This window comes from Perca fluviatilis, chromosome 18 (genome assembly GCF_010015445.1).
Source record: "Perca fluviatilis chromosome 18, GENO_Pfluv_1.0, whole genome shotgun sequence".
NCBI lineage: Eukaryota > Metazoa > Chordata > Actinopteri > Perciformes > Percidae > Perca > Perca fluviatilis.
Window position 1 is genome coordinate 13,534,063 of NC_053129.1, and position 18,621 is coordinate 13,552,683.

The 18,621-nt window shown below is 41.1% G+C and overlaps 1 protein-coding gene across 1 annotated transcript in view; it reads left to right on the forward strand.

Annotated features, from left to right (window-relative positions):
- atad2b (ATPase family AAA domain containing 2B) overlaps positions 1-18,621 on the forward strand; it is a 74,773-nt gene that overhangs the window by 31,419 nt on the left and 24,733 nt on the right. The window contains 3 exon segments of the mRNA XM_039780953.1: positions 141-269; positions 17,321-17,457; positions 17,459-18,095. Of these exon segments, the coding sequence (XP_039636887.1) occupies positions 141-269; positions 17,321-17,457; positions 17,459-18,095 (903 nt within the window).

The window sequence follows — 18,621 nt, forward strand, 5'->3', positions numbered from 1 at the left end:
TTTATACACCCATCCACAAAAGCACTCTATCTTGCCATCAGTATATTTCCGAAGTGTTTTCCCATCGCACGCACACAAATGCAAATGCACACACAGAGTATTGTCTGTTGTCGGTAACTGATCCTCTGTGGGCACCGCAGACCCCCAGGCGCCAGCTCAGCTGACGGCGCTGATGGGCGCCGTGGCAACCAGAAAGCACCACACCGCAGGAGAGGAGCAGGCCAGGAGCAGCACTCAGGGCGAGGCCACGGACAAACGGTGCACCACTAGTGAGTATTTCAAATCGTATCCAGAACTTAATTGCTATACAACCTTCACAGGGCGATTTGATGAGAACTACAGAGTGATCAGGCATACATGTAATTAATTGTTTTGGTAGATACATTATCCAACCAATTTGCCTGTGAAATTGTGAAAAATGACTACAACCCCTGAAGAAGATTTTACTATTTTGTATAGCTTTTGTGCACATACTGGTTATGTTGGCATATTTTTTTAAATGCAGTGCAGTTGCACCGCCAGCTCAGACAAATGCAGAAATAACCAAGTATTCTTTCACCTTTCTGTTTCTCGCACACACTCCGAAACTTTGGCTGAACTTGTTTTTCTGTCTCTGACGCGGCAGCAAGCAGCTGTGCTGTATTACAACAGTATACCAGATGTATGTGGTACCACACACCTGCCTGCTCACACATACACATGCATACACGTTATTTCTCGGCAGTAGAGAAGCATCACAGTGAGTAGCCTCATTAGCAAGGCTGCTCTCTCCTAACCACTCAAAACATGGCCACGCCACAGAGCAATTACATGCCCACCTGTGGTAAACGGCAGGTGCCTAAGGGCGAAGGGAGGGCCAGGTACGGGCAGGGGGGCAGACTAATGAGGCTGCTACTTGAGCGAATCGGAGGTAAGCAGGTTTTACATGTAATCTGGAGAATGCCCTCTAGCTTCCACCTGGACCAAATAAGCGGAAGGATTTGGGGTAAAAGAGGCACCTTCAACAGTCATCATGAGATGTGGAGAATCTAGAGTGTGGGCCATATGTGGCGCGTAGATGAAATGAAAAAATGATTCACCAAACTTGTCTGTGCAAATCACATTTGATGATCTTATCTGTCTGACAGCTTCTTTTCTCTTCATGGCAAAGATGTGACTCAAAAGAATTTATTGGCTGAAGCAATAAGCCTTAATAAATCTGGTGTCGGTTTGTTGTAGCCAAAGTTTAGATGAATGTTTGTCTACATTTGTGTGTAGTACAACTGCCCAACACAAGGTGGTGCTTGTCCCTCATGACAGAATCCCTAATGGAACCCCTGCTGTGTGGGTAAACCATTCCTTCTCCCAGGGAGATGGTCCCCTCTTGAGAGATGAGGGCTGCTGTTGGCCACCATTAATACTGTAAGACTCTGGGCATGCTGAAGTCTTGCGCTCACTACGGTTTATCTTGTCTTACTAAGCCAGCAAAAAACCGGCTAGGAAATATTTTAATTAATTGTTTAATTTCCCCCAAACATACTTCAGTCCAGGGTAAACTAATGGAGCTTTGATTGAAGACTGTAACACACAGTTCAGTCTAATCCAGTGCAGTACGTCACAGTCAATACCTACAGCCTATGCCATAGAACTGATATCTGATACTCTGTCAACAAAAATGGATGTCGAAAGATCCACAAATGTATGATTTATCACATATTGTACATGTGAACCTAACGAATTTCCATCTTGGGTGTATTGTACTATACTAATGTACTATTAATGCATATAGGCTGCAACTTACTTATATTTACCAGTAGTGATTCATTTATTGCTTATTAAACCTGATATAATGTCTAACTAATCGGCAACTTTCATTCACAAATGAAAAATCACAAAATCCGATGTAAAAACTCATAAATGCAAAGTAAGAGAAGAGTGCATGCTAATGTTAATCAACTAATTAACTGTGTAATCCAGACAGACCCTTCTTCTTTTTCTTGATTAAGAGTGGCAGCCAACATAGCCCTTTATATGCTACTTTTAGCTGCCGGTTTTTATCTACAAAGCCAAATGTCACAGATGCGGAGCACCAATTTAAAAGCTCTTGGTAGAGTCGTTATCAGCCTGCACCAGAGGCTTAATTAATTAGGCGAGCTCAGGTGATTAATTTGTGACATCGGCAGCCAGTTCTCACCTGGAGCACCTCAGCAAGGCAGCTATTAGGCTAATTGATCACAGAGTCAGTCATGTCTGGAGATGTGACACAACATCATAATGAAAGCACAGTGCATCTGGTGGGAGAGATGCCTCCTCTCTGGCGATACTGGAGAAATAAACGGTTTGTGAAATTGCACCCTCTGGAGCCAGGTCATTCCGGGGTTGTTGGCTTTCCCGTCCTCTTCTGTGGAAGGTCAGGACACATAAAGGTTAAAGTTATCCTCCATCATTTTCCTGCAGGGGGAAGCCTATCTGGAGCTGTTTTTGGTATCTGCAGTTCTACAGCTCTTTTTTTTATTTTTTTATTTATTTATTTATTTTTTATCTGGGCCACCTCTCCCTCTCACCCTTCCATCCCTCTTTTCCCCTTTGCCTAGAGCTGAGAATTGCCTGTGACATTCTGATACAACGGAGAGTGGTTGCAGGGATGAGATGCTCTATTTGGAACCGTGTAGAAAGTTACGCAAAAAGCTTTTTGAAGGCTAAGGATATTTCAGAATCAGGTGTTAAAAGCAGCGGCTGTGGCTAAGCCCGGGTGGTTGAGATCTAGATAGCTGTGGGCAGCTGCTGCCGTCGCCAGGTCAATCAGGGTTGCAAGATGGGAGACCCCTCTGCTGTTAATGCACAGGAAGGATGTGGTTTCCATTAGCCTGCTTGGATAGCTCTGTCATGCTTTCTTTGCTCCCCCTCTCTCACAACCCTTCTCTCTAACCCCCTCCCTCTTTCCTGTCACTCCCTCCCTGGAGGAGCAGAAAACCCAAGGCCCATTACCTGGCCCACAGCCCTTGGTTCATTCGTAGTGCACTACCACAAGGGTCTGGTTCATATGGAGTGCCTTCCATTAATTCATAATTAAGTCCTCAGTTATTCTCATTCACTCAGGACTGTTTTACACAGGCTAAATGAGCTGTTTTTTTTTTTCCGGTGACAGTCAGAAGACATGCTTAACTAAATATCAATCCCTGAGTATTCTCCTGCTTTTCCAAGATGTCTGTAAGTGGTGAGCTACCTTCCCAGTTTAGTAAAAACCTTTCTCAGTCCGTCTTTTTGGCTTGGTCCACCAGTGTTTTTCCAGTGCCAGTTGGAAGATGTCCTTATTATCAGCTGTTGAACTGTTTGCGGGAGAAAGGAATAACGATGGAGGCGCTGCATAATGTGTTCTCCGCGTCACTCAACAGCATGCCCAAGGCAACAGCCACCAGACTGTATTCATGCAGTTGGAACACTGCTGCGTCTTGCCTCTCCCCAGCCTTGTATCTCACATCACCGTAAACAGACAGCCCCTCTCCCCATTGCCAACGTCAGTCCATCACAAGACCTTGATGTGATATTTAAAGTCATAATAAACACTCCTGCTTCCTTTTTATCCTCAGGCTCAAGTAGTTACTGCATAAAAGGATGGCCTGGATTTTTGCTCTGGACAAAGGGAAAAACACACAGCCTATGACGTGCTGTGATCACAGTACACAATGAAATAGGTTAATAGGAGGGCACCTTTTTTCATTTAAGAAACACAAAGCACTGTTGACGACAATTCTATTAACCTTGATTTTCTTATCTTTGCCTTTTCTGTTTACGAGGACATTGGACCTACTAGACTTACTGAAGGGAGAAGTTTAACCTTGAAGCCAATTTGTTTTGCATGCAAGCTGATGTCCATAATATATAAAGTACACTTTGCAGGAGCTACAAACAAGTTGTTGCCCTTGTCGCTTATCTAAAGCGCCACTCTGAGTGTTAATGGTTGACACATTTCAGTAAATTTAGAGTTAAGTGAAATGTGGACACACTGTTGGTTACTGTACAAGCTACTCTTTCAGTCCAAGTGATCTGTAAACTCCCTCATGTCACCTAATCCCTGTGTTTGTCCCTCATCTCACATTTTTGTTCCAAATCTGAAAATTGGACAAGAAAATGTGATAATTAAATTCTGTCCTATAATTGATTCTTTCTTGATTTGGCCAATTGATTTAGGAAAAACAAAACTTGTTTCTTCAATCTACTTTTTCCGAATGTATGTCTTTGCACTAATATATTCATATACTTAAATAAGATTTGTAAATATTTTATATTAGTCGTCAAACATAGCACATTTCAGTCTGCATTGATACCATAGTGTGCCGATGCTACATGGGGACTACAGGTAATGAATGGCATCTTGTTCTGTGGATGCAATATTCCTTCAGCTTCCTAAGGGATAAAATAGGAACACACTTGTGGTCAACAGCAGAAAACAAAGCGTCTTGCCTGAAACTGAAATGGCGATGTTATTAGTAGTTATTAGAACTGGACAAGAATCTCCCCAAGCTACCTCTTGGCTACCAGGTGAAAAACAATCTTGAGTTGCACACTCTGACACCCAGTGGCGCTCACGGAGAAAATCCATGCAAAGCATGCAAAGCCCTGAGTGAATAAGTACTGAGCTTAAGCTACCATTTTGTGGGCACAGATGCCTCTTGGATCATTGTAGCACCAAGCGTGAAATGAATGTAAAATCATCCATGATGCCTCTTGCTGCCATTTATTGTTTTAGGGTGCAGATGAGCTGACATGAGTTAAAGTGTCCCTGAAGATTCATTCTGTGTCTGTGGGTCTTTTCACTCCCAGCATATCACTGTCTATAGTTGTTGCTGCGTGATGAGTGTGCACAATTGACAAGGTTGGGTGGTGATCCTCTACACAGGATATAATTGTCTGTTTTTTTATTACTGTGCAATGCGGATTTTCACAAGTGATCAGTTTGGGGTCACTTAGAAATTTCCATTCCACTCCATTATAGACAGAATAACAGCTGAGATCAGTTGCATTGTTTTTTTTAAACCAGGGCAGCAGTTTTCAGATTACATTATGTGCTTACATAATTGCAAAAAGGGTTCTCCAATGTTTTCTCAGTTAGCCTTTTAAACTGATATCAGATTAGTAAACAGAATGTGCCTTTGGAACATTGGATGAATGGTTGCTGATAATGTACAAGGTAGATATTTGCATTAAAGATCAGCCACCCACTCAGATCAGCTGGTATTCTGTCTATAATGGAGTGGAATGGAAATTTCATGAGTGTCCTAGTTAACTCATGATTATTCAGACTTTAAAAAAAAAAAAATCTGTTCTAAATGTACTTTTAAAAGGGATATTTTTCAAATTTTTAATGCTCAAGTGGTATTTAAGACTGACTACTCCGTTCTCAATTCACATCGACAGTACATGCTAACAACTTTGGTCTTGTGGAGAGAACCATCTAGAAGGGCTTTGAAACTCATTGCCATTAAAAAGACCCTTTTCATTTTTTCATTTCTGGTCAAGGAGCTTTGTTTCTGCTAGCCATCCACTCCCGTTCATGGATGTATTATAAGATCAACCCGCTCCCGTTCCGCCGTCTCGTCTCCAAGACTGGCCCTACTGACTGGCTGCGCAGTTCTGCTGCACTGTTTAGGGTGTAATCGAGCATCTTTGGACTGCATGCATGGGAATGAAGAAAGAAAGAAAGAAAGAAAGAAAGAAAGAAAGAAAGAAGCAAGCCTGGAGAGTTGCACTGGAATGATTGAGCATTTCTGCTCATTGCCTCTGTGTATGCCCAATGACTGCAAGCTGTGCTGCTTGAGGATGTTAGAAAGGTGATGGGAGAGGAGGAGGAAGGGAAAGTGTGAGAGACTGAGTGAGTAAGTGAGGAATGCTTTGTAAAACTTAGCAGCTGTCATACCGTGTCTAAATGCCAACATTTCCGTTGATTGACGGGTAAATCAGATGACTGAACCTCAAGTGACACATTCTTTGTTATGAGATTGTGTTTTGCTTTCTAGGAATGTCTGTCCATCACAAATAACATTCAGAGGCTTCCATGGGTGGTAAACGGGTTTGGATTTTCACAAATGATTGGCCGTTCCAATTAAAGTGGATCCGGGGCTGTGCTCTTTATGATAAAGTGGTCTGTCTTTTTTTTCCTTCGGTTTCTCTCAAACATTAAAGAGCAGCCTAAAATCTCAGCATTAGGGCCTTCTGAGCTTTTACTCTCGTTTTTAACATAGTGCAGTCGATTAGTCAATTTCAGTAAACCTCAAAAGCTAGTAAACGCCAAGCAGCTTAATGGGGTGTATTCCCTTACTCTGCTTGGTTCTGATAAGTTGTAATTGACTGGAACAATTGCACAAACATGATGCATTAGTACTTGATTAGTTGAAATGACTTATGGATTTGTTGTGAGATCCAAATTGTCTTTTGGACTTCTCATCAAACCCAGCTTGATGGAAAGTGAACTGCTATCTGTTTCTCATTAAGATCCAGGTTTTTATAACGTGGCCACCGTGTGTATTGCAGTTTGGATTTTGAATGCAGTGGTGTTGTTGAAGATTTAGTTACTGGTTGTCTGATTTAAAATATTTCACTGCCACAGGAGACCTCACACTTAGCGCTATTCTCGTTTTTGTGTGTGGGTATTTTGTGTACTTATGGTTTAGAAATCTCCCATTGAGTAGTTTTGGTTCTTTGGTTTTGGTGGTTATTGGTTCTGATTCATTCTCTTTCCAAGAATAAAAGATAAGCTAATGTCTACAGGTTCTGTGGTGGAGAATAACTTTCCTAAACACAAACTCAACCAACCATGCCCCTGTCTCTGGGGACTCTGGGTAATAGATGGCCACATTCAGGGACATGAGTCACATTAGACCACCATGAGAATAGGAATGTGCGCCGACTGGGTTTCTAATAACATCAAATTACTCTTAGAATTGCACTTATCCAGCCTAATCACCACATCTCCATTAAACCCAGAGATGAGATGCATATTCTTTCAACAAAACTGCGCTTTCTCGGCTAACCACTCATTATGACATGTCATGAAAGTCCAGGGCAGTTATGTAACTCATTAGCTCATTGGTGTGAAGTCAGACCTGTGAATGGTTCATTGTTATATTTCAAACTCTTATCTTAATCTGTGGCATGTCTGTTACTAATAGTCCCATGTTCATTCAATTTCAGAAAGAGCTTTTAATTGTTTTATGAGGCAGTTCTGCTCTTTGTTGTTGTGGCGTCATCCTGCGGTGTGTGTCAGGGAAGTGGTTGTAAATTCTCTCTGACCTTTTCAATGACTTTCAGTTAATCTTCACTCTCAAAACATTGTAAGTCATTCCACCATTTAGGTTTAATAAACCGCATTATATATATATATATATATATATATATATATATATATATATATATATATATATATATATATATATATATATATATATATATATATATATATATATATAAGCCAATGCAAGTTGCATCATCAAAGATTAACATACAGTTGAATTGCTGTCTTCAAAACTAAGATTTATTGCACAGCTTTTATATTAGATTGTATCACATTATAAGCTTTCTGGCCAGTAGAGTCCATCACTGTTGCTCAGTAAACGTAGAATATTATGTATGGCTCAAACTACTAAAGGTTATAGTTTACATTTTTAGTTGATGCTCTTTGGAATTCCTTATTAAATTTACTGTTGGCATATTACTATTATATTTGTGGGGAAATTGGTTTTGAAGTTATGAAAAAGTTTTGAAATGTAATTGTAAGATACGTGTCGGAAGACTGGATATATTAACTTCCTGTGCCTCCGAAAATCTCCCAAACGTACAGTCACTAACTAAAAAGGGAAGAGTGTGTTCATACATACAGTAGGAATGTGAGTACAGATTAAGCACTTATCTTTACATTTTAATATTGCTAATAAATGTCAATAATATGTTAATAATAAATGCTATTTTGTATAGGTTGTATTGGTGACATTGCAAACAGCTGTTGAACAATGTCCTACCTATACCCATACGTTGTCCAACCTGCCAGACTGTCTTAATGTTTCTGGATGATAAAAACTATGAATTTGAATTAGCTACAGCCAAACATTATCATTAGTCAAGTATTTTTTATTGCAGAAAAAAATCAAAGCCGAAAACAAGAAAGAAACCTTCACAGCTGCCGGTGAGGTATAAATACATAGGAAGCACCAGCAGCGCAAAAGGCAGTTATAAATCAGCAACTCTGTTTGACACCTTAAAAAAAAAAAACATCCACTTGGGTGATGACAATGCAAAGATCAGCTGCCTGAACTAACAGACTCACTTTATTTCAGTTAGACAACTCATATACTCCATAAGAACATTTTTTTAATTGAGAATAAATGTTAATATAGGGTTTTATTTGGGTGTCTGGCTCTGTTTTGAACACTGTCTGCCCTTCAGGCAAAATTGTTGAATCTTCCAAAGTAAGAGCTGGGAGCAATCAATAGTAGCCCCCCAACATCTCAAAGTGCAACACCAACTACACTACGGGACAGGTTTGAGCTAGGATTAGCCTTTGTCTAGACACTGTCTGGGGAAAATTGCCATTAGTTAATGGAGAGCCCATCATCCAACCAAACCTATATTAAATATTTCTCTCAAAGAGAACAAAACGATGTCAGCTGTTACACGTATGGTTCATTTTGATCAGATAAGTAAGGGTTAATGCCCGACGAGGTGTCCGTTGTCAGGTATTAATGGACGACGGCGAGGCGTGAACCGTCCGACGAGCAGCCCATTAATACCTGACAATGGACACCTTGAAGGGCATTAACCCGCTTATACCATGGTCACTTGCCAAATAACATATTTTTAAAACATTAGTTCATATTTTAATTAGTTTTACAATCGAAATCTAAAGTTTATCCAAACAATAACTCTGTTTCCCTGGTTACGCCTGACGGTTTGACTAATACCTGGAACAATCATTCCCATCCATCAGGTTCTTATGCAATGCAAACGTTGTTCTCTCCACCAGGAATTAGGAAGAACCTTAGATACGATAGTCCGCTCAGCTGATAGAACCCTTGAGTTTAGCTACGAGCCAGAAAGCTAACGCTATGCTAGCAAGATCCAAAGTCAATAACATTGTGTACAGTTGGCAATCAGTAAAAATAATTTGACAATATGTTGATGTCCTGTGGTGTGAGGGAGCAGCTAATATTGAGGTTGATTCAGGATCCAAGGTAGGCCCTCCTTTTTGGTCCTTATCTGTGAGTGCTGCAGTGATGTGCAATCCCTGTTCATAACAGCAGGAGCCCATTGTCTCAACTCTTGAATAGGACTTTTAAAAACGTGTAGTAGTAGCAAAGGTCCTGTAAAAGTTAGTTTAGTGATAAGACTATTCAGCAGACGGATCACAGCTTGATTGTAAGGAAGCAGATGTTTGTTTTAGCATTACCACTGAGGAGCAGACGATCATTATGGCACAGAATGTTGAAATTTGGGGCATGGAAGATGTGGAACAAAACTGTTGGTTTGAGCAAATAATTACTCACTGTCCTTACTAGTAATTTGTTAAGACATCATGACCTCATGCATGTGACTGAAAAGATTTTGATTTAATTTACCACCATATAAAAAGTCAATGATTATTCAAACCGAGCCAGTAAGATTAGGTCTATGTGTAGAGCAAAGAATCCCTTTGTAACCTCAGCCTGTCAGTCAGTCCCCAGGGCACAGAAACCACCGTTGTGCCTGCTTGTGTCAGAGGAAGTGTAACGTCAACAGCAATGCTACCGCTTTCGCCTCGCCATTAATATCACATCACAGCAAACGCTGTCTGCTTGAAGTTTTGAAAAACTGTAACCACACTTGAAACCACTTTATCGGCATCGCCGTGACTCACCGTGACGTCAACTAACTTCTCCCTAACTGCAGAGCCGACGTAGTTTACTCCGTCCGCACCTCTGCGTGTCGGACCTCTGCTCTCTGTACATACAGAGAGGACAGATAAGCTTGCGTTTACTCTCAGGTACCGAAATCAGGCACAGTTTTGATTTTACGTGAACCAATACTTGATAGTACCGACGTGATTCGGTACCGGGTTTGGTACTCAACCTTACTGTTGCATGACTAAAACAACTTTTAACTCACATGCTCCACCAAAACAAGTTCCTTTCGAGCATGCAGCGGCACCGCTGCTTTTCTCCGGTGCTTGGCACCGCCCAAGACGATTGTGATTGGTTTAAAGAAATGCCAATAAACCAGAGCACGTTTTCCTCCCATCCCCGAATGCTGTGTGGAGTAGCCAGACTCTCATGCAGCGCGCTTTGGAGGAGGGTCTGGCAAAGCGAGACTGCTGCTATCCTAATGTCAATAGGAGGCTCGTTCCACCATTGTGGAGCCAGGACGGCAAACCGTTATGATTTTGTTGAGCGGTAGCTGGACCTCCTTCATAGTGAGGGAGTAACAAGACAATTAGCAGTAGTGGAAGGGCTGGGGTGTACTGTTTGATCATGTCCTGGATACAAGATGGGCCTGAGCCATTCACAGCATGGTAGGCAAGAACCAGTGGCTAGCTGTTAGACGACGTTCTCCTTGGAGGGCGCTTGCTATGCTCTCCTCCACACGGGGTGTGATAACGCAAACGTCAGTCATATGAGCCAACCGGTGTACATCTCTTTACCTCATCACTCCTGCCTCACTTCTGTAAATGCATGTTTTTGCTGTGGGCGACAGACCTTTCCCCCCAGAAGGCTTTCAAACCCTGCTTTGTATGTACGTGTGTGTGTGTAGGCTGACATCTTCAACAGTACTTGGAGCTGCTGGTGCATTAGGGCATATCTGTGTATTGAGAAGAGGGCACCACAGGCGCCATAATCCCACTGGCCATTTACTGAGCAGCAGAGAGGATAAGGACAGAAAAAGATAGATGCTCCGACCGAATTATGTCTTCAACTCCTCCACTTTGTGACCGCGTCTCCTCGTCTTTGTAGTGATATTAATATACAGTCAGCCCATAGTCACCTTAGAGTAGTCTGACAACTCACAGAGCTGTGTGAAATGACTCCAGTGAAAAATATGAGCTAAAAACAAGATTTGTGTAACTGTATGCAGCGATTCATCTGGTTTTAGACCATATTCAGCAGTAAATCAATCAGCAATAATCAAACCCAATATAAAGGCAAAAATGGCCGGCCAAAAATGGCACATGTCGTTTACAGGATGTTGGTGCTTAACAAGAATAGGCCATTCAAGAAACTCATAGAAAAGGCAAGAAGTCAAGTTCATTATTTAAACCAGGATATTGCATAGCTTTTAAAGTATAAATCCAAAATGATTCTCTTTGTAGATGTTAAAAAAAATAAAAAAATAAATCGGTCTCCACCCCTTATATAATTTCCTATATGTTCAATGCCTGCTATCTTTAAAGGGTAGCTAACTTGTTAGTGAGCTTTCGAGGGGCTGGTGGGCAGTTTTTGTTACCTTTTGGACAGAGCCAGGCTAGCTGTTTACCCCGCTTCTTTATGCTAAGCTAAACAAACCGTTTAGTGGCTCTAGCTTCATGTTTAGCGTACATATGTTAAAGTGGTATTGCTCTTCTCATCTGAGTCAAGTAAAGGCACACATGTAATTCCCCAAATGCCAAACTATTTAACCTTGAAAGCAGCAGGGTGGTGTGGACTGGGCCTTCATGTGAAAGAAAGAGAGCGGGCGGGTGGGTTGAAGGAGGGAAATGGGAAGGGAGCAAAACAGCAATTGAGGGAAGTGACTGATCTCTTTCATTTCACGAAGCAAGGATGGGATCATTTATTGATCTAGACATTTCATTAAGTGTCAGTGTGAAGTGTCGCATCAGGTGACAAACCGTGGCCTTCTTCCATGACCTAGAGACCCTGAGGCCCTGTGTCACCATGGCAGCCTTTCTGGCTCTCTCTGTCTCCTCCAGTGTTTCCCATGTTGTCGCCTGTTTGCTTTTCACCCATTCTGTCTTACTCTGTAATCAAAACTCCCAAAGCAAATGTGGTACGTGCTGCTGCTCGGTTGCATTTTGGTTGCATTGATTCTTAACAAAGATAAACTGCCGAAACTGATTAACGGACTTTTACCCCTCATCTGAAAAGAAGTCTTTTGAAATTCAGCTAGGCTTGATGCTGGGCTGATAAATGGTCTTCTTTTTATCTCCACCCATGCTTACAATTTTATATGTAAAATATATATGTGGGCTAGCTCAATGAAGCAAAGGCATCACATAATCGCATCATCATCGCACATAATCGCAAAAACATGAAATATGCTCATTTACGTTATATTACCATTTAAAGGTGTACTTCTCTTGACCTTTTTATTTTTAGTATTTCCCCGAGTGGTTATTCTTTTTTTTTTTTTTTCTGTACATATTTCTAAAGACAAAATTTTAATTATTCATTTAGTTGAAGTGATTAGGAACCATTGAATTGGAATTTGTTCAGCAGTCACGGCAGGGGATATACAGCTTTTGTGCTGTGTTAATTACAGCTCAGTGGAATGATTCAGATAGAAAAAATGGCTGAAATCCCCAGGGAGGGATAGAGCTGGAGAAATATAGTTTTCAAGAATAAGCTGTTATTGCTTATGCTAAGAACAGCAACACCAAAGCAGTATCAGAATGTAGATTCTTGACATGGAATACAGTTGCACTCTGCCTTGTTCACATTAGGGCTGCACAGTATATTGCTTTTTTTTTTTTAATCGTCATCGCGGTATCAACTGCTGCAAAAGGTTAGGATAGTTGAAAGAAAATATCAGCAGAAAAACACTTTAAAATGTAACTGTTCTTTTTTTAAGTGGTGCCTTTTATATTCAATGTTCAATTAAATAAAAATAATGTTGGAAATGATTTCCTTTCATTTGTTTTAAATTCCACAACACTAGTTGTTGTATTTTAGAAGAATACTGAAAGCGGCAGAAATGTAGAACGGAGTACATTTTAATATAGTTTATATAAGTAATATCGTTATCGCAATGTTCAACAACGATATCGCATATTTTCCTTATATCGTGCAGCCCTAGTTCACAAACCTTTTATTTCTGCCTTAATTTGTGTTTTCATTTCTTTCAAAAACAAGCGTGTGAAGCAGATGCAAACCCTTTTTGGAAGTCTGTGCCTGATGCTGATAAGCACCGGCAGATTTATAGAAAGTGATGACATTCTTATAGCAACACTTTGATGTCCTAACTAAATCACTATTGCAAACATTGCTACTAAGTTTGGTCAGTTGGGTGATAAAACAATATTTTGTAAAACAATGTGAATTCTGATGGTACTTAGTTTTCTGTCAGCAACTTGTTTTTGTTTGGCAAGAAACAATTTAGACTGTTTTTTTTTATTTTATTTTTTATAAAGAAAGCTCCCAGTTTGTGTAAAATCATAAGAAGGTGAGTGAGTTTGTTTGTTTCAAGATTGCAACACAACTCCCAACTTTAAGCTCCTCCCCAGTAGCAGGTGATTAGAGCAGGGCGGATCAATACTTCATTAATGGTACAAGATTGAGGCCCCAACTCCAGTCGATGCCAATGAACCAGAATGGCCAAAAAAAACAGTTGGATGCTGTGCCTGTGACCATGCACACAGTGGGTCTGCATGCGAGTAACTGCAGATGCATGCTTTCTTTGTATGTGTGCATGAGCACGCACAAAGCCTGGTTACAGTGACTTCGGAGGGCAGCCGATCAGCAATTCTACCATAAGTGTTTAATTAGTCTGTGACCGGGGCCTCCTCAGCATTTTATATACTGGGCATCACAGAGCTTGATGGGGTGATCATTGCTTCTTAGTAGCCTGCAGTACACCTGCATGGATGTTGTTTTCTCATGTCTCATTAATTATACAATTTCAAGTAATTGTTTTAACTGCTAAACAGCAATGATAGATGGACATAGAGAGAGAGATACTTTATTTATCCCGAAGGAAATTAAGGTGTCCAATAGTTTATACACAACATACATACCCATAGGCACACAGACATATGACATCCACGCACACATACTACAAAAATACAAAGGAAGATATCAATAGTGTGCCCTTACTGTAAAGTTTGGTTGCAGCATGTTTAAAGGAGCGGTGTGGGAAAAAAAATGCAGAAAGGTGCAATGGTATCATAGTGCAAGATAGTGTCAGTGCAAATTCAATATCTGTTCAAGTACAACAGGCAATACAATATATAAAAAATAGAATAATCATTACTTGGTGTACATAAACACTAGTAAAAGACTTGAAGAAAAGTTAAAGTTGAAAACTGTCCAGACAAAAAGACAGCGTGGTGTATTGACCATACAGGCAAGCTAGAAAAATGGGCAGAAGGCTAATATAGCCAGTAAGGGAGTCAAACAGTGCCAATCAGTCCAGTCCAGGGTACTTTACGTGTATGTATAAAGGCGCCCAGATGAAGGCATGGTACAAAGGGCAGTGTGCAGCGCAGACTTAAACACTTAAGTCAATCACACTCCTCCCCTTCTGTGTAGCATTGAAGAGCTTCATGGCCCTAGGGACAAAGGACCTACGCAGCCTGTCTGTTTTGCAAGGCCGAGACAAATATTAAACATTAGTGTCAATAATAGTTTTAATCCCCCATTTACCAACCAACTTTTACCTTAATTCCATTGCGTGCATATATTGCCAGAATAACTCGCTCATATCTCACATCATTTTTCACACATCACTCAAATTTGAAAGTCATGTTGTAAGCCTTTCTTTACTTCTGCTTCTAGTCTAAGATGAGATCTAAAGCCCTCATCCTGTGACTAATGTGAATCTCAAATCAATTGGACTCTGCTGCGGCTGCGCACAAATCCCAAATGGTTATTACACATGTGAACACACAAAAAGCCCATTTGTGTATTCGCATTTTTCTCTTTTTTTCCTTTGGTCCAGTGTTGCAATATATTTCCCAGCATGAGTATGACCTTGTGCTTGCCCAGTGTCCTAAATATGAATTCATAAAGGAGAATTACAGTGCAAGCATTTCCTGGAGGCAACGAAAATGTTGTTAATCACCATAGAAACACACACACTCCCACACATAAAGGAGGTAAGTAGGTTAGTAAACAACAGCATCTGTCCTGGGACCAGTGCCACTGAAAAAATGTTACATACATGTCCATGAAAGACATGTAGTTTTGACTGGACAGATTTCTTTTTTTTTTTTTTTGTGAGATCTGCTTTAATAAAAATAAAAAATAGCAAGGTAGTTTTTGAAGTTCATTAAGATTGTTTGTTAGGCCAAAAATCTCTCACATTTAATAAAGGAAGACCTACAAATGATATTGGAGTAGATAAATAAAATGCCAGGCTCCTAGGTTGGTTTAGTTCAGCTCATTAACCAGTAAAATCTGCATCCTCTACTTTTCCTTTAAAATAAAATTAAGCAGTAGTCTGTTTTTTTTTTTTTTTTTTTTATAAATGAAATTTATCTTTTAGGCATTTCTGCTTTTATTGGACGGTTGTTATGTGGCATGCACTTTTACCATTTGGCCATCAAGGCGCTCCGGCAGTCGTCTGTTTTAAAGCAAATGAGCTAAAAACATTGTTTGGACTGCTAAAATGGATTTTATGTTTCAAGCTTGAATATCAATGAGATCATTCAGTGAGATTGGTATGGTCTGCAGTTTCAGTGCTGTGACATAGGGAGGCAACGGAGTCTCAGTTTCCCGTCCAGTAAGGCTGTACATATACTGTCCTCATCCATGGACAGCTGTGGACTTGCGCCGGTCATGCAGCCAGGGTGTTTGGGGCATTGTCGTAGACAGATGCAGCCACTTTTCTGGAACCGCTTGCGCATATGGGCAACCGACACAAGTCTACAGCTGTCTGCGGAGAATCAGAAAAATGTTTATTTCCAAGTAAATACTTAGAAGGAATTTGCTGTGGTGGTTGAAGCATACATAAACATTCTGATTAGATGACAAAAACACACTCATTGACTAATTATCCCATTTTTGTAGTGTTTTTGTAAGGAGTCAAGATTATAACTTTCAGTTGTTGTTGTTGTTTTTTTTGTTGTTTTTTTTCCTTGATGTTCCCTTCCTATTGTGAACAAGTACTTAACATAAGGTTTCATTTTCTACCATCCTCTGATGTACGCACAGTGTGCATAATCACATCTTTAGAGTGGTAAGATGAGCCCTGGTTAAAAGCACTGAGAGAGGAGATATGACAGACAGCAAGCCGGCATATCATGATTTCTTGTCAGTTTGCCTATTCACATCTTGTGGGGATTGTATTGCAGATGCTGATTAAACATTGGAGAGACCTTCTGCAGTAGTATGGCAAACACTTTGCTCAAAGCATATGTGCATATGTAGTTATACTGTACAGTGTGATCTCTGTTGAATAATATAATGCATAATGTATAATGTCTTTTTTGAGAACCATGCTGACATGTTATTGATTCTGCACAAGATTCCACTTTTGCAGATTTAGGTCAAAATCTGTCTGGTGTGACTCAACAGCTGATTTCAAACTGTAAAGGCTTTTTGGTGCCAAGACCCCAAAGGGGTTCTTTGGGGTAAGGGTGTCGTCACTGGCAGGTCATTGTCAGGTTCAAATGCTTACGTTCCTAGGAAACTGACTTGTGGGGGTCCCTATGTGTTTGCTCTTTCTCACTCTCGTTCTATGTCTGCTCTTCTCTCTGACTTGGTTGCCGTGGTCTGTATCTCGGTCTGCTTGGGAAAAGCAGTAAATGAAGGCAGATGCCTTTTTGAAGTTTCACTGCATTAAGCATTCTTGCTTGCTTGCTGTGACACTCTCACTGCACTCTGAGAGCAGGCTTCTGTTTTCCTCTTCCTCTTAAAACCCAAAGCACCATCTGTTGTCATTAGTGTCCAACATCCATGATGTAGCAGGGCTGCTGTCTCTGCCTTCCTCCCTCTCTTGCAACCATTGTCACCCTATTGCCTGTTACTCTTTGAGGAAGACCAAATGTCCGGATTTAAATGCAATCAAATTGCAAGCTACGATTTGATACCACATGAGAAAATGCATATGGGTTTTTCTACTCCAGTGTTTAACATGTCAATAGAAAGTTGTTTGTTCTTTGCAGTGCCTTGTTTCATCCTCGTATGCTTAACCCTTGAGCCCTAGAACAGCCTCTTGAGCCAGAGAAATATTGGCACAGATATGCACGTGTCCAATCGTATACTCAAGTTGTGTTATGGGCATTTGCTATGAATTGGATCTACTTTTTGTCCCTTTTTAAAGATTGTGGTAAATGTTGTTGATGCCTGCCTCAATTTTTTTTTTTTTTGTAGTTTTGTGTCCTTTGTATTTTGTGCTTGATCGAATTAATAAAGTTGATCTCTTTCTCTCCCTTTTTTCGTCCTAGATCACATAAAGCGGAAGATTCGCCGGCGACCATCTTGGGGGCGGGGCATCATCCGTAAGAAGAAGGTCTACAGGAAGGAAATGGAAGAAGAAGAGGAGGAGGAGGAGGAGGAGGGGGAGGAGGGGGAGGAGGAGGAGGGGGGCGGAGGTGGAAGCTGCAGGGCCCAGTGACTCATGTGTGACACAAGATGAGGAATCCTCATCTTGTGACATCATGGGTCCCCAGCCCAATGGCCACCACCCCCACGTCCCCTCCACAGAGGAGGAGAGCTCTAACGAGCCCCCTGTTGCAGCTCCAGCAGAACCTCCAGATGCCAGTAAAGCCCAAGAAGAGCCAACACCTAAGGAGGAGGAGCCCACAGCCAAAGAGGCAGAGCCTGAGAACACAGAGAAATACAATGAGCTGTTTTGGCTTGATGGCAGTACTCAGCCCATGGCTGACGGGGATGGCCAGGCCAGGCAGGCTGACTTCCAGCCTTTGATTGAAATGTCCGAGTCTTTAGATGCTGAGGTCCAGCCTAAGCACACAGAGGGTCTCCTAGTATCACAAGCGGACTGTGTGAATGGAAATGCGTCAATGGACAGCCTGGACTCGCAGAGCCTCAAAAGCAGCAGTGAGGCTGAGAAAAGGACTCCCCAGAGCCCGGCTGAAGGCTCTAATGAACCAGAACAGGAAGAGCACAAAGACAAAAATGAGAGCAATCCAACTCAGGAGCCCCCTCCCCAGGATGGCAGGGCAACAACAGAACATGTTGAGGAAGATCAAGATACAGAAGGTACAAAGCTAGAGTTTTCTGTAATCCATCTTGAATAGCACAATTAGAACATAGAGCTTTTTTTTCTCCCTCTATCTCAAGTAAGTTTTGGGTCACAGGTAAACTTTCAGAGCCCATCTGACACTTTGACAAATATTTGGACAATCAGCTAGATGTTTTCTTTGTTTTTGTATTTTTAATAGTTAGGATTTGTTTTAGCAGTGGGGGCAGGTCTGTCCGAACGTTTTACGTATGAAATGGAACTGACACTTGAAACTGTATTTTCTTTGAGAAACTATAGGGCACTTAACATCTACAACAGGTCTACACGTAGAACGGACCCACCGCGGTGACGTTTTGGTGGAGTTGTTTGTTTAATAGTCGACTCGGAAGAAAGCAAACGTCTTGACAATAAAGTACATCAACACAACAGTATGTGGAGTTAAACTGGACGGGCCCAATATCCTCTGAATAGTTCTACTTGTTGTTAAATTGCAATGTGAGCGGCAGTGCATTATGTCGGCAGGATCATTTAAAAGGCAACTGC